Below are 17,116 nucleotides of genomic sequence, written 5' to 3'. Positions count from 1 at the left end.
GGATCCATGTAACTCAGAAGAAGGACTAACCTCTTGATACATATTGAGAGTTCCTCAGCATTGTGGTAAATAATAACTGAAATATATCTAGAGAGAACATATATAGTGGGAAGAGAAACACTTCAAGTATAGGACCTAGGGTTGACCAACATTAGGACATCTGCAAAGGAACACAGTGAGGAACTGAGAATGGATAGTCAGAGAATAGTAGGAAGAAATCTCAAAAGCTCATGTCATAAAAGCCAAGGGAAAGGAAGAAGGAAGGGGGTGTACAATAGTGGACAGTGCCCATGACATGAAAAAAAAGGGTAGAAAAATGCTACATGGATACGGCATTTAAAAGTAATTGGAAACCCCCCAATATGAGCAATTTGGATGGATTTATGGAAACAGAACCCCTAATTGCATCATGTAGTGAATGAGTAATATAAAAAAAGATCATGCTAAGTGGTAGACTTTTCCCTTAGGAAGCTTGACTATGAGGAAAAGGGCAGACAGAGGAAAGACTAAAGGGGAATGTGAGAATAATTTAACAGATTAAACACTGTCAGGAATTGTGCTTATAGTCACAAGTTGTGCAGTAATGAAATAGAATGTTAAATGCTTTCTGTTTTGGAATTTCTTATTTTCAATAAGGTAATATTTTTCTATGTGTTTTAATAATTTATAGTGCAAAAGATGGGATATTCCGCCGTTACCGTGGGCCAGGAATCTATGAAGATCTTCAAAATTATATCTTAGAGAAGAAATGGCAATCAGTTGAGCCTTTGACTGGCTGGAAATCCCCGGCTTCTCTAACGTAACTAATGATTATTATTTTATTTTATTTTATTTTATTTATTTATTTTTTTATAGAGGCATGTTTTTATTTATTTATTTGTTTGTTTGTTTGTTTGTTTTGTTTATACATGCACTGGGTACAGTCAGAAGCGCGGGAGGGTGAGAGAATTCACCAGAGCCAGAGCGGGGAGCAGAGCAGGCAGAAGGACAGAAGTACACTGCTGAGGGGAGCAGCGGGCGGCAGGAGAGGTCTGCACGCCATGTGGGACCCTCCTCTGGTGGCCGGGGAGCAGCCGGGGATCGAACTGGCGCCATCGAGGCCGCGGGCAGCTTCGCAACCCAGCGCTCAACCGCTGCGCCACCGGGGAGGCCCTAATTATTATTATTTTAATGGCAAGGAGTTAGTAATAAAACAGGACTAGCCCATGGACTTCATTGTTACTCCTTATTTCCCAGACTACACATGAATGTACTTCACTTAGGTGGTGTTTCTGATTTAGGACACATATATGTTTCTTCTAGTTGTCGGTATAGTGGAAATTAAACATCCAGTTTCTGCTGGGTACAGAAAGCCGGTTCTCTAGCCTTTGCAATGAGCCATACCAACTGTTTTCTCCTTACAAAACATGGTGTTGAATACCATTTACTATTCTTTCTTTTAAATTATTGATAAGCTAAACATGTCACTCTTTCTTGAATTTTAGTTCATAAAGAAATTGCTATTTGTGTATGTGTGCGCATGTGTCTATGTGTGTGTAAAATAAAAACTATGGTATCTTTGGTTGCCTAGAAAAATTCTGCTGGGGTAATTTTGGCCACAGTGGCAACTGTAATACTTGGTATAGTAGATAAGGTTAAACCATAATAACATTTTTCAGAGTTGGTTTTAATTCTGCAGTTAACTTTATAAATATAATTTATATTTATTTTAAATTTATTATAATTAATATATAAAGATAGAGCAATATCCCCAATGAAGTAGGAGCAAATCACAAAATATTTTAGGAATAAATCATCTAATGGCATGTGTTTAATACCCAGGATAAACATAACTAACTCTTAAAATAGCTCACCTCTGTCATCTCATTCTACAAATATTTAAGCACTGATTTTATTTCATGTATTCTCTTAGGTGCTAGATATTTCAACAGTAAATGAGATAGATGTGGATACAAAGAAAGCTTGGATAACGATTGCTTTAAAAAATACTTTTACTTAGAGAATAACTGTGTGATCACAGACTTCTGGAGGGGTTAGGAGAAGTTACTCTGCAGGGAGGACAAAAAATGAGATCCGAGGGATAGAAGAATCTACCCCAAGTGAAAGGCAGGAAACGGCTATTCCTATGAAAGGACACAGAATGTGCCTAGGACCCAAACTGGAAAGAACTTGAAGTGCTGAGCAGCAGAACAGGGACCAGAGTCAAATATAGTGTAGGGAGGAGAGTAATTTAAGGAGGAGGAAAGGCAATCTGGAACCACATCCTATAGGCCTGTAGCCATACTGAGCAATGTGGATGTTGTCAGTACAGACGCTGAGAAATGGCTCCTAGGAGAAGAGACTGGAGAGGGCAAGGATGGATGCGGTATGGCAATTAGCCTATTGTAAGTCTAGCGTGGGGATGGTGGTAGTGTGTGTCAGCATGGCAGCAGTGGAGATGGAGTAAACGGGTGGATTTACAGTGTGTTTTGAAGGTAGAATAGGTTGAGGTGAAGGAGAGGGAAGATTCACACACAACAATTCCAGGGCTTTTGATTTGTGTATTTGGTGGATCCTGGTACCGCTTACAGATATAGGCAAGAGAAAATCAAGGGTTCATATTATTAAATTTGAGATGCAGATTTGATTGTAGAGCTATCAGGTTGAATGGAAGGAGATGGGTCTCCATGATCAAAAACACACAAAGCATATTGATAGGAAGGGGTTACCTAGAGACAGAAAAAAGAGAAAAGTTACACCAACACACTCTAAAATTAAGAGGTTTGGTGGAGGAGTCATCAAAAGGAAACTGAAAATGAGTATCAGTACAGGACAAGCAAGGGTGTGTGGTTTTGTGGAAACCAAGAGTGCTCCAAAATGGAAGGAGTAGCCATTTGTGTCCCATATTACATCAAGAGATGAAGGAATATCAAGTCTGAGACATGGACTTGAGTGAAGCAGTGTGAGTTCATTGTGGACTCGGTAAGTAGGGACAGTGCTTAGTGAAAACAGACTCCAGATTTAAATAGGTTAAAGATATGGTGAAGAAGTGGGTAAGGGTAGATTACTCTTAGGAGAAGTTTGTTTTTGAAGCTGGAGGGACATTGAGGGCCAATGAGAGCAGGCAGAACAGGTCATGCTGATGAAAATGATCCAGGGGAAAGGAGAAATTGCTAATAAAGCAACAGGGAATGACAAAAGAACCAAGACATTAACAAACCAAAGGAATGGAATCCAAGACTCAAATGGAGGAGTTGAACTGTGATGTGGGAGATGTTTTCTGATGTAATAGGAGAAGGTGGATGCAGGTGTGCACCAGGCTCAGATCTGGTGGTGGGAAGATAGGAGAGATCACATAATAGCTTCTGATTTCACAGTGACAGGTAAGGAGTGTTTGTTGGCTGAGAGCACATGGATAGGGTAGGGCGTATCAAGTTTGAAGAGAAGGGAAAAAGCATCTGAGCTAGCCTCTCAAACTCTAAAAAGTTGCAGTGGGACAGGAGACTGTAAGTACTCACTGAGATTTATATTTGAAGGAAGAACTGTTAGCTCGTCATGTAATTTGCCAACCCCCCCCCACCCCCCCCCCCCCCGATTGCGAGATGCTCAGGTTTTGGGTTTTTGCCAAGTATATACAGTGGAGGGAAAATGGATCAAGTGATTTGAATGTATTTCAGCAGCATAATTGAAATGGTGGCTATAGGAATTAAGCTTGCTAAGAACAGAAATGAATCCAGGAAAAAGGACAATGTTTTGCAGAAATGGAGGAGCAGTTTTGGTGACTTGGGATTTGTTTGTTTTCCCTAGTATATGTCATTAATGGTTCTCCTTCTCTTCATTTTTTTTTAGGATGTCTGGTATGGCTGGTCTTTTTAGCATTTCTGGCAAAATATGGGTGAGTAATCTTAAATATGTTCTTTGTGATTATCTTTGCAGAGGATTTTTTATGAAATAAAAAATATAAATTCTAAATGATAGGAAAGTAAACACTTACACATCCCTTTTTTTCACTTTTTTTTCTTAAGCTATACAACTACTGTCATATGGGGTCCCCAGTGAAAATATGCCTTTGTGTAGAAGGGCACAAATTGAATAAAGAACATTAACTGCGATGTCAAGTCTTACTTGTTAAAATAGTGATAAAACTCTACCACAGCTGAAAAGCTTTATATAGCTTTACTTTATCTTATTTTCACATTGTCATAATCCCTATAGAGTAAAAGCTATTATCTAAGCCTAAAAGTGATTCTGTATGTCAGGAATCAACAACTGCAGTGTGGTCAGGTCTCCCATTTTTGTAAATAAAGTTTTATTTATTAGAACATAGTCATAATTCATTTATTACCCAATACCTTTGACTGTTTTTAGGTTACAGTGGTAGAGCTGAATAATTGTGGTAAAGATCATATGACCAACAGCATGAAATATTTATCGGATAGTTCATTAAGAAAAAGTTTGCACACCTCTGCTATATATAATTGTATAATTTCATCTCAGTGAATTAAAACTGTTTATATTTAGATTAAAATATTTAAGCTATACCTTAAATATGTCACATAACTTTTTCTTCCCCTTTATGTGTAGAGTGGATTAAACTGCCAGATTTAACAAAAGTACTGTGAAATTAAATATATAGCCTTGAGGTATTTCAAAAAATCTTTAGAAGTGAGTCCCTATGTTATCTTTTCTAATCTGATTGCAGATTAGAATCTTTGATTGTCACATTTAACTTAATATATTCAACAAACTCATGAAGACTTTTTCATGCATAATGATACATGTTGAGGGATATTTAAAAACAACCTTTCTTGTCCCAGTTTTTCAGTTGTGTTTTATTCTCTGCCTTATGTTATAAAATACCAACTTTAGGGATTTTTGTTGTTTTTTATAACAGATGCTAAATTGGTCATTGGGATTCAGTATTTTTTAATTAAAATTTAATTTTTTGACATCTATATCAATTAGTATCAGATATTAAACAATAACTGTTATTTTCCTTCTCTCCAGATAGTATGGTTTCCTACTAATATTTCCTACTAATATTCCAGATAGTATGTTTCAGATGGTTTCCTCCTAGTATTTTCCTAATTGGGGAAACATTAATTTGAGGGCTAAGGACTGCAAACTGGTAATTGAGAATAAAGTGTACTGTCTTTTGCAGTATGTAGACCCTAGAGGTTGTAGGAGCCCATATATCCCGATAGCCATTTGAGGTCTTTGTAGTCTTATGATGTCTTATTCAACAGGATAATTATAATGGGTGATTATGAGGAATCACAAAGCAAGGTGTTAGCTTGGAACCTATAATAAGTACAGGTCAAGAAAAGAGTATATCCTATAAGTTTAAGAGAGCTTAGATGAAAATTAATCGTAACCTTTAAACATTGTTAAAGAGAAGTTATGCTTTTAAAGATAGTGTCAGGGAAGATAGGTGATTGCTCTGGCCTCATAGAACTTGACATTTATTTACTGTTTAGAAATGCAAGAGTTTAGATAAGGAATTATAGTTTTTCAGTATTTCAGTATAAATGATTATAGTATGTGATGATCACGTAAAGGCCAGGATGGGGTGTTTTTTTTAATCTTAGTACATAAAGTGCCTGCCTAACTATGGGGAGTGTGGTGAGATTATATGTGGATTGTGGTGGACTGCAGAGAAAGGGCCATTCGAGGATAGACTATGATCCACCTCTGAATAACCAATTAAGAAGTTCTTCTTAGTATTGTTAGTTCTTACTATGTATGCTAAAGAAGTAGCAGATATGTGATACTTATATGTATATACACATTTAGAATGTCTTTCTAGATATTTAAAAAGGAGACCAAATGTAGATATATAAGATAAACTGAAATTTAACATATAAATACATTATGCATTCTATAAAATCACTTCTCTAATATTAGTACCTTTTTTTGGGGGGGTAAAATATTTTTATTTAACTAAACATTTAAAATTTTTAAATATTTTAAATATTAAATATTTTTTGTTTTAACTTTTTTGTTAAAGTTGTTGTCATTTTACTTTTTACTGATTAAGCAATAGGGAATATTTTCTTATTTTTTTAATGAAGCTGAGAACTGAAGTAAAAAAGGGGTTTCTGGCTGTTGTATAATACATACTTTTGCTAACTTGATTTAACAGTTGAATTTAAAAAAAAAAAACAGTTGAATTTAAACATTATTTTGATTAGGTGAATTTGTGCTGCTCACTGAGCCTAAGATAGTATAGAACTTATTGCTTCTCAGTGTTACTTGTGATGAAGGCGAGTTAGTGCTTTGTAAATTTCACAGATGAGAATTAAAGGTTATGAGAATTTAGACTGGAGAGTTTTTTAAAACTCCAGAATACCCCCCCCTTCCCCGTATTTTAGATTGGTGTTTCTTCTCTGATTTCTTTTTTTTTTTAATAGAGGCATGCTTTATTTATTTGTTTGCTGGTTTGTTGTTTGTTTTTGTTTATACATGCACTGGGTACAGTCAGAAGCGCGGGAGGGTGAGAGAATTCACCAGAGCCAGAGCGGGGAGCAGAGCAGCCAGAAGGACCGAAGTACACTGCTGAGGGGAGCAGCGGGCGGCAGGAGAGGTCTGCACGCCATGTGGGACCCTCCTCCGGTGGCCGGGGAGCAGCCGGAGATTGAACCGGCGCCGCAGAGGCCGCGGGCAGCTTCGCAACCCAGCGCTCAACCGCTGCGCCACCGAGGAGGCCCTCTTCTCTGATTTCTTTTCCCTTGTAAAAACATCTAGAGCATATTATAGTGAAGAGGTGCACATTCATAAGGTACCTCTCAGGACAACTACAAGAAGCTGCCAGGTTGTGTCTTGTTGCAAATTTCGAGAGGAAAAATGGAAGAGGAAGTGAACCGTTGGCCACCACTGGAGAAGTCTTTGAGCTGCCCCCACACAGGGAAGATATTTTGAGATTCTGATCTGTGTTGGAAAGTAATGCTGGGCCAGTTCCAAGCCTTCTCAAAGTATATCCTTGACTTAGGTGGAATCTGAATCCAAAAGGTTTCCTGTCCTTTGGGCCATCCCTGCTCTTGACTAAAATTGTGCAACAGTGTGGGTGATTGAGTGTCTTTGGATAGCATTTAATCTGAACTGCAGTAATTCGATACCAGAGGGAGTGCTGGCCTCTGAGAGGAGGGTATGCCTCTTATCCATGGATATCATGGCCTGGCTCCATTTCTTAATTCCGCTGCTGGGAATGTTTTTCACATTTATTGTACTGTATTGTACTGTATTGTTATCTTCAGTTAGTCCTCGCACTCCAATCTGTATATGGTCAAATTAGCTCTTATCAGTCGTCTCTTACAATAGTATAATAATAGAAGATATCATAAGATATCATGTTTTTGAGTGCTTTAAGGGAACAGTAGGAAGCTTCCTTGTGATGAGCACATATAATCATGAGCAATCATTATTTTCCACAGAAAAAACTGTCACTTTGGTGTCTCCCTGGTGGTGCAGGCGATTGAGCGCAGTGCTATGAAGCTGTCTGCAGCCTCTGCAGCGCGGGTTTTATCCCCGCCGGCTGGCGAGAATCTCACATGGTGCGACAGACCTCTCCTGTCTCGCCAGCTGCTCCCCTCAGCAGTGTATTTCAGTCCGTCTGTCTGTTGTGTTCCCCTCTCTGTCTCTGGTGAATCCTCTCATCCTCCCACGCATCTGGCCTGTACCCCAGTTCTTGTATGCATGAATAAATAAATATCTTTACAAAATTGTTTTTTTTTAAAAAAGCCTGTCACTTTGAGTACTCTGAAATTTAATTATATTGAGTGCAATTAGTTATTACTTGGAAACATATATACAGTGAAACTTCAAGTACCAAGTATCATGGACCCTGCCATTCTTAAGGTGCTCTAAAATCATTGTGGATTCAGACAAATAGGTAAAGATTTATGTCTGCAGTTGTGAAAACACAACTTGATTAAAGAGACTTCAGAATAATCACCTAAAAGACCACAAGATGGCAGGATTTCTCTAAGAAGTTCAAATCCTTTAAGTCCTTAAAAGAGTAAGGTGATACAGGAAAATTGAAGTGGAACTCAGTAAAATTAGAGGATGTTTTGAATATGAACAAATGTGACTTGGTGATTCAAAGCAAATGATTCACTTAATTTGAGAAATAAGAATGTTTCTTGAATGTACTTTAATCATTTATTTTGCAGTAGGGGGCTTAGACTATTTAGGACTTGTAACTGCACAATATTCATTCCAATTATATAAGTAAAGCAAATGAGCAGATTTATTTATTAAGCATGCTTCAGAATACATACATTCATGCATCGGCACTAAGGCAGACTGACTTTCCACATCTTTGATTCTCTGGCACATTTCAGAGTTTAATCATGAGTCATCAAGAAAATCATAAGCTATGTTCTTTGCACAGCATTTTCTAAAGTAGAGAACTGTACAATACATTTTAGACCTTCCTTTGTGAAGAGGTGAAACAACCTTTTAATATCCCAAATACCTCTTTTGCCTTCGGGACTACAGAAAGCTGAATTATTAATAAAAATTTATCCTGGCTGAAGACAAATGATGACCAATACTGTGAGGACAGATGACAATTTCAGAGTTGTTTGCATTTACCATGAGTAAGGAAATTAGGAATTTGCCTGCTATCTTTTTCTAATAAATATTATTGAATAGTTTGATTGTATGTGTCAGTGTTTAAAATGCTTGTTGAGTCTATTATATCTTTTGCTGAATAAGAAATTGAAGAGAGATTTTTTTTTTAGGTTATTCTGGATCCGTTAACAGGCTTATTTATTTTATCATTTAGAAATAAGCCAAAATAAAGTATATTATTGTATTAACATTTATAAACCGAGAGAGCAATGGGAGTTGCTTTAGTAATGTATATTTTGAGAAATATTAATTTAATATTAAATGAATTCTACTAATAGTAACATATTGATTTTCATCAAACTCTTAAGTTCTAGGCAAGTTATTCAGTCATTCTTTAGGCTGGTTGTGGTATCTAACTTGAATTCATTTCATTGTGTGCCCACTAACTGCTCAGATTAAAGTGAATGACTACTTTTGAAACTATAAGGTCCTAAAAGAGGTGATCACTGAACAATCATGAAGAGTCATGGTTCCTGCAAATTCACATCTAGATGGGACTTGACTCCAAAATAGCCATTTCTTTTCTGTGATTCTTGTGTGAGTTAGCATGAAAATAATTTCTAACTAAGTTTGTCTTCACTTTTTTTAATTTTTTTTTTATTTTAGTATTAGATATTAAGTAGAGTTCGAGGGAACAGTAGCATGAAGGGATGTGTCCTCTACTCAAAGACTGATAAAATCTCATCTGTATATAATGAATTAACTGGAAAACCTTTCTTCTAATATTGAGTGTAGGTTTTATGGTGATTCAAGAAAGTTGTGAAGAGAATATTTGAAAAGAAAAAGAAAGCATAGCTACATCATAAGAAATTAATTTTCTTTAAGTAGTATTCCACTTCTTAAAAATTGATGAAGACTGGAGGAGTTTAATTTTTTGTGAATGCCATATTGTGAGTTAAAATTGAAATGTAGCTAATTATTAAGGGAGAGTGACCAAAAAAATTTATGACAGTAGTGGAAGGAACTAGAAAAACAATTCTACCAGAGTTCTACCAGATCATGAACTACAAAGAACTATAACTCTTAATAGCTATGACCTTGAATATTAGTCTCTGATCAATATAAAATTCGACTTCTTTTTTTCTTTTTTTAAAAGATTTTATTTATTTATACAAGCACTGGGTACAGTCAGAAGCGTGGGAGAGTGAGAGAATTCACCAGAGCCAGAGCGGGGCAGAGCAGGCAGAAGGACCGAAGTAGACTGCTGAGGGGAGCAGCGGGCGGCAAGAGAGGTCTGCGCACCATGTGGGACTCTTCCCCCAGTGGCCGGGGAGCAGCCGGGGATCGAACCGGCATTGCAGAGGCTGCGGGCAGCTTCGCAACCCAGCGCTCAACCGCTGCGCCACCGGGGAGGCCCAAAATTTGACTTATTCTTGAAGAATCATATAGATTCATAAACCATGATGTATGACCTTTGTGGGAGCTCTTATATGTAAAAGCAACTTGCAGACTGAGTTGTAGCTGGAGAGAAAGATTCAAACATTTTTCCATCCTCAAAATTAATAAATTATTTTCTTCTGATTATAGCATCTTCACAACTACTTCACTGTGACTCTTGGAATTCCTGCTTGGTGTTCTTATGTCTTTTTCATCATAGCAACATTGATTTTTGGTCTTTTCATGGGTCTGGTAAGAGATACTACTAACCCTTTTTCCTGTCTTTAAAGCCATATGGGTTTCAAGGGAAACTAGAAAGGACAAAAATAAGATAGAAAGTACATCACTATTTTTTTCTTTGGGTTTGAAGATCAGTATTATTAGGTATCTCTGCATTCTAGCTAGGTGTTTTAGGTAAGAGTTGGAATAACAAATTTATTAACTATATAGGCAGCTGTAATTGTTTTAGTCTTTGATATACTTTTTAAAAATCTTTACCTACATTTGATCAATTTGATTGAGTTTTAAACTCTAAGACATGGACTGGAATGCACCTGCAAAATAAGGAGTTTATAGTTTATCAAGGAAAGGAGTTAGTAGTTTATATCATAAACTACTAAGAAAGTTTATAGAAACTGCTGTAAGCTAGTAAGAAAGTGACTCCTGCTGGAATCAAGGTTGGAGGTAAAATCAATCAATCACTGTTTAAAATAACATTTAATTCTCATCATTAATGAGTTTTCTCATAATTGTGTCTTTAAAAATCTCATATGGTACTCTTAAAAATTCTAGACCCTAAAGTATTCTTCTGTACACTTGGAGGTTACTCATTGGTGAGAGGAAGCCCTTGTGTAGATTGGTTTTGTTTGTCCAGAAGGGTAGTTTAAAAGACCAATATATTAAGATGGGCTCATTTTCTTATGCCTGCATGATTCATCTATTTTTAATGAATTCTCTGTAGACATTGACTTTGTGACCCATGTTCTAAATTAATAGTATTTTCCTGGATCACATTTGGAAACTAGTAAATTCTTAGTGATGCCTGGGTCATTATTTTAAGGACTTTTGACCAACCTGCTAATTAGTTGTATATGAATATATGGTTCTAGAAACAAGTTCTAATATTGAGGTTCTTTGGTAATAACTGTCCTATAAAATCACTTTTTTCCTCCAGGTCTTGGTGATAATATCAGAATGTTTCTATGTGCCACTTCCAAGGCATTTCTCTGAACGTTCCGGTAGGTATGATAAACTAATGTCATAGCGTTATTTTCAGAATTCTATTTTGTGCTCTTATAGAAAGGATTTTCCCCATTATATTTGCTGGGTGTTGAAATCATCACCACTACCAAATTACTGAGATGCATACTTTAGATAGATTTTAGCAAAAATTATTTTTTCTTTTAAATTAGGGAACATTTCATTTTCACAATGTTTTTTCCCTGTTAGTGTATGCCCTTCATTAATGAGTTGATACTTTTTCCTTCATTCAAATGGGAATGAGAAGGGCAAGAGAGGAACTTACGTTTATTGAGTCACTACTGTACCACTAGCCATCCTAACTCTTTTGAAAGCAGTCTTCTTGAAGACTTGTAGTGCTTCCTGATATTTCCTGGATTTGAATATTTCTAATTCCAATTTTGAGACTTTGCATGATGACTTTTTTTTTAAGATTTATTTATTTTTATATAAGAACTAGGGTACAGGCCAGATGTGCGGGAGGGTGAGAGGATTCACCAGAGACAGAGTAGGGAACAGAAGAGGCAGATTGACTGAAATACACTACTGAGGGGAGCAGCAGGTGAGACAGGAGAGATCTGCGCTGCCATGTAGGTATCTCCTTGGTTGGCGGGGATCGAACTGGCATTGCAGAGGCTGCAGACAGCTTCACAGTGCTGCACTCAACTGTCTGTGCCACCAGGGTGGCCCTGCATGGTGACTTTTTATGAAATTTTGTAATTGTTGAATTTCATGTGGGCGTTAAATAAGTTTATATTACTTTTTAGTTCTTGAAGTTTTCAAGATGTTAAGGCTTTCACAGATGAGACTATATATTCTGTTCCTTAGATTTCTTAAAAGAAACAGAAACCCAGTTTAAAGCAACTTAGGGGAAAAAAAAGAAATTTATTAGCTCTTACAACTAAAAAGTCCAAGGATGTTTTGACATTAAGCACAGTTTAAGAATGTTAGATTTCTGTTTCCATGAGACTGATTCAGTGGCTGTCAACAGCCTCAACTCACATTTTGTCAGTTCAGCAATCCTTGTAGAAAGAGAGAAAGTTTTCCTCCTGACTCTGGTAAAAACTCCTGGGAAGTATTCTGATTGGCTCATCTTAAGTCACATTTCTGAACCAATCACCTTGACCAGTGGGTGGAACCTCTGCAAGGTACAAAATGCCAAGCATGAAGGCACCTTTGTCCTCCATGCCCACATATTCTGCCAAAGTCAACATGATGAGTGAAATCTCCAGAGAGGGACTGAGAAGCCCTGGATGGGGCTAGGACTCCAAGGAGACATCGGTCCCATGTGATAACAGAGCCTCAGAGTGGAGAGAACTGTCACTGCAGCATTGTTTCATTTCATAGCTAACCATACTCAGTTGATTTCAGAGTAACCATTGGCTATTCAGAGAAGGTTCTCCTCTCTTCCCTCCACAGAGCCCAGTCGAAGGTCAGAGGAGGCTCATAGGGCTGAACACTTGCAGGATGCAGAGGAGGAAAAAGATGATTCAAATGAAGATGAAAACAAAGACAGCCTTGTAGACGATGAAGAAGAGAAAGAAGACCTTGGCGATGAGGACGAAGCAGAGGAAGAAGAGGAAGAAGATAGCCCTACTCCTGGTGTGGATGAGGAGAGGAGTGATGCCAAGGTCCAGGGGCCCCTGAGAGAGGCCCAGAAGGAGGTAGAACTTGATGAGACTGAAGACGATGTCCCTGAGCAGCCCTCTTCAGCTGACACAAAGATCCCAGGAGACACATTGAGGCAGCGCAAAAGTCAGCATGCTGATAAGGGACCATAGGTTTAATGACAGTATTTCCAAGAATACAGGCCAGAGGAGTAGCTCAGTTTCCCTCTGATTTACAGTTTAAACCAAATCCTTACTTTTTGCTGAATGAGCTAGCTTTTCTTAAAAAACAACAACAACAACCAACAATCTGTGGTCTCATGCCATTAAGCCTCATGTATATAAATAAATTTCAGGCATGACAATCAGGGTATAGAAAAATAAGCATGGTGTTCGAATCTGTTTGAGGACTTGGATGGGCACTAGTTCATTTAACTTGGGGCTAGAGAGTCTCCATCAGATCAAGGAACCCCTGGCCCTCAATCAGTGCATTTATAGGCAAGGCTGTAGGCCATCAGATGCAACCAAAGCATCCAGAGCATCTCAAGATACAGTTGAAATCTTGCATCTCATGCTAGATATGTAATTTTATCAAACTATAAGAAACATCACATGCCATAGTACAGGGACACTTTTGCAGAGATAGAAATTCAGAAGACTGGACATTATTTTAGAAAAGAGAAAAGAGCTTGAAAGTCATCCCATCCCTCCAAATCATTTATTATGTTTTATTTCTTACCTTGAATTTTTCTAACTTTCCCCCCTTGGGCATACAGTGTCCCCACACTCTTCGTCACACTTCCTTAGTGAGAGGAGTCAGACAGCAGCCGACTCTTGACATCAGTTGCATTTATTTTGATTTAAGGATTTAGAAATCAAGATCCACAACCCATGAAATCTTGACTGCCAGGCATCTTCAATGAAATATTGTAACCTTTGGAGATTAAGAAGGAAGTAGGGATTTTATAGGAGAAACTTTTGTTGGTTTTTGACAAAATGTAATTTTTTTTTTCAAAAAGTTCCTTCAGCATTATTCTTTTTGAAGCCAGAAGTTTCTAAGTTTTTCCTTCACAAGGTTGTCTTATAAAGAAAACTTGAATACTATGTTATTTTGTTTCCATCTCAAGGGAATCCCTGGCTCTTGAACCACTTTAATAATAACTAAGAAACCATTCCTGTTTTCCTTCAGTAATGTGCTTTTGGTGAAAGAATAATGAAAGTGAATATATCTGGAAATGAAAGATTTTCTTTCGTTTCCTTCTTCCTTAATCTTGTAAAGAATTGTATCCCTGTAAATCTCTCAATACTCAATCTACCGAAAGTACCCTAGAGGCTCAATTTCTTCTTAAAAATCCATCCATCTACTTTGGCCTCATTTGATTTATGTCTTAGAATAAATTCACAAAATTAGATTCCAAACTTATGAAAGATGCCTAAAGTTAATCCTATATCCCTTGAGCCCAGACAGAATAACTAGTATGGGTTTATGAAATTCTAAAAGTTTCTCTCATCTTTAAAAGAAATACACAATATACATCTATCTGGATGTTTAGATAACCCTTTCCTTGTATTAACTTTGAACAGCGGCTCACTGGGGGTGGGGGAGTTTTTTGAAACTCTCTATCCTTGTGTGGTTGAATGGGCCTATTGGAAGCCTTGCACAAAGGGAGTTTTTATTCTGACAGAAACTTAGTTTTAAAGATAGTTTATATTTCATCTTTCCTACCTAGATACCTGATAGTCTCATCCCCCCCATATGCTAAGGTTAACTAAAAATTATCAGTAGTTTTTCTCTTTAGACAACGTAACCTCAAATTTTGAGGCCATCACAGTATTGACTAAGAGAACCTTGACAGATGCCAGTTTCCTAGCCTTCCCGCCGTGTAGGTCTGTGGCACACCCTCACCCAAGTACCAGGATTCTGATGGTGGCAGCCCCATTTTCCTGATGCTGGGAAACTTCTGGATCAGAGATGAACCGGACTGACCCTCCTCTCACTGCATTTTTTTCACAGTCAGTTGAAACAAAGTTTTCAAAAGTCATCAAGTTCAAGTTCAGAGTTATGGGAACAGAAAAGTGTCACTGTTTGGCTTTGCCTTACCCACCCAGCGTACTCTACCCCCCACCCCCCGTATTGAAATATTGTGTGTGTAAGTGGCATATTCGACCAGAGCATAATAAATAAAGAAATAAAAATCTACTTGGCTTTTTATAAATGTAAGGCCAGTTTCCAATTGGGCACCAAATAGTACCTAATTATGTAATAAGAAAAATAAATGTATTTCCTTTCTCATTAATATTTAAAAAAAATTGGAGGGGAGAAACAGTTCTTGGAGAAGTGGATCCTTTAAAAGCTTAAGTGTCTGGCTGTGTGAACCATTTTCCGTGTTTTTTAACATCCTGGCAAAAAGGTGGGGTGGGTTTTTACTAAATGGTGCACATCTAATTTAATTTCTTTCCAGTTGAGGCCCTTAGGTTTGTTTTCAATATTTATGAATATAAAACAAAAAGAAAAGAGGCAGTCTAAAATAATTTTCAATTAGATAAACATTTTAAAAAAATGTTATGAATTTTCCCAATAGATATATTTAATCCAGAAGTCAAGTGCATGGAAACATGATTTTGATTTAAAAAAATCCACTAAAGCATCCTGATATTGGATTATCAATTACTTTGTTTTAGAATAGTATTTTCTATGAATAAAAATTGTGTGAAATAAAAAAATAACCTTGACTTTTGGAATGAGGGCACAGTGCTCTGTGTGTGAGCAGTTGAAACAGCATACCGTTTCATTTATTAGGAGGAAAGTTTAAAACTTCAAGCTTCTTTTTCTTAGTTTCTTTAAAAATTCATCCCTTGCTAGATCTGCTAAAACATACCAACTTATTTAACGATCTCATTGATGCAGCATGCAGGCAGTTTCACTTTCCCTGTGAAATACAAGCATGGGGTTAGGGACAGGATTCATTCAGTTTTTCAGAGCTTTGCACTGCATAGGTGCCTATTACTACATGATATCATGCATGCGGTCCCTGTCAGCAACAGGCCTCTTTATATAAAGAAATTCATAGTAGTATAGTAAAAAACAAACAAGCTCTAGGCAGGTTGGCTTTTCACAGTGGATAAAGCCAAATTTTGAATTTTTATTGCCAAAACCCCTTATTGATAGCTCTGGTGTTGGTGTGCTACATGATTTGGGTTTATATGTGTCTGTAGAACTTGTATCCTGTAATACTTTTGGGGTAAATGATAAAATTGTCTCTAATGGCAAGTACTTAGCATGTGACTTTTTATTATCAAGTCCTTCAAAAGTGGGGTCTGTGTTTATAGGATGGGGAAAATTTAGAGTCCCAAAAAATGTGAATAAGGTACATCTGAGATTTCAGCATAAATCCTTAAATTGGTGGGAGGTGAGAGAAAGAGGGAGAGGTGGTGCTTTTGCTTATGGGTATCAATAATTTGTGTTCTTCATCTCAGTGTTATTTCTGCCAGTATTACAAATATGTGGTTGACCCATCCTGTCAAATATAGCAACATTTTGGAAAGTGACTGTAAATCTTTTGTGCCAACAGCAAAGTTCCTTTTTGTTTAGCATTTCTTTACCTCAGTCCTACAATTTGGTCCTCTTAGGAAGATTATAACTTGTCTTGAAAAACCAAATGTGGAGTTACCAAGTCTGATGAACAATGATAGGACAACTTTTCTGAACATCGATCCTGAACCTTGAGATTTGGTTGAAAAACCTTTAAATGTTTCATACCAGAACATGACCTTCAGATGGCTTATTCTCAGTAAAAGTTTCATGTGAACTGTGATGTTGTATATGTGTGACTCATGCAACTTTGACATGTTGCAGTGTAGTTTAATCATATTTGTTACTAAATAGCTTCTTCGTGCAAATGCAAATTTTATATTAAAATATTGTTTATTTGTATTGTAATACATTGTCAATTTATTTGTCTCTTTGTAATAGTCTTAATTATTTAGCCCACTGGTGGAATTATTTTTGTCTTCATCTTTATATTTGGCTTCCTCAGATAGCATCTGCAACAGCTAGAATTGGAAGTCAAGATTTGAGTTTCAAGCAGTGTATTACATAAATTAGAAATCACGTTTTTTTTTTTTAATAGAGGCATGTTTTATTTATTTATTTATTTGTTTGTTTTGTTTATACATGCACTGGGTACAGTCAGAAGCGTGGGAGGGTGAGAGAATTCACCAGAGCCAGAGCAGGGAGCAGAGCAGGCAGAAGGACTGAAGTACACTGCTGAGGGGAGCAGCGG

General features: G+C 37.1%; 1 protein-coding gene across 1 annotated transcript in view; it reads left to right on the top strand.

Annotated features, from left to right (window-relative positions):
- TMX4 (thioredoxin related transmembrane protein 4) overlaps positions 1-13,007 on the top strand; it is a gene marked incomplete at both ends in the record, with an annotated part of 30,184 nt that extends 17,177 nt beyond the window's left edge. Inside the window, 5 exons of the mRNA XM_084247666.1 lie at positions 671-799; positions 3,829-3,874; positions 10,138-10,239; positions 11,162-11,225; positions 12,646-13,007. Of these exons, the coding sequence (XP_084103792.1) occupies positions 671-799; positions 3,829-3,874; positions 10,138-10,239; positions 11,162-11,225; positions 12,646-13,007 (703 nt within the window). The remainder of the gene's footprint in view (positions 1-670; positions 800-3,828; positions 3,875-10,137; positions 10,240-11,161; positions 11,226-12,645) is intronic.
- Between the last annotated feature and the right edge of the window lie 4,109 nt (positions 13,008-17,116).

The sequence above is a fragment of the Talpa europaea genome (genome assembly GCF_964194135.1).
Source record: "Talpa europaea genome assembly, chromosome: 11".
NCBI lineage: Eukaryota > Metazoa > Chordata > Mammalia > Eulipotyphla > Talpidae > Talpa > Talpa europaea.
The sequence above is the reverse complement of the archived record's forward strand: the minus strand, read 5'-3'. Positions and strand labels throughout refer to the sequence as shown.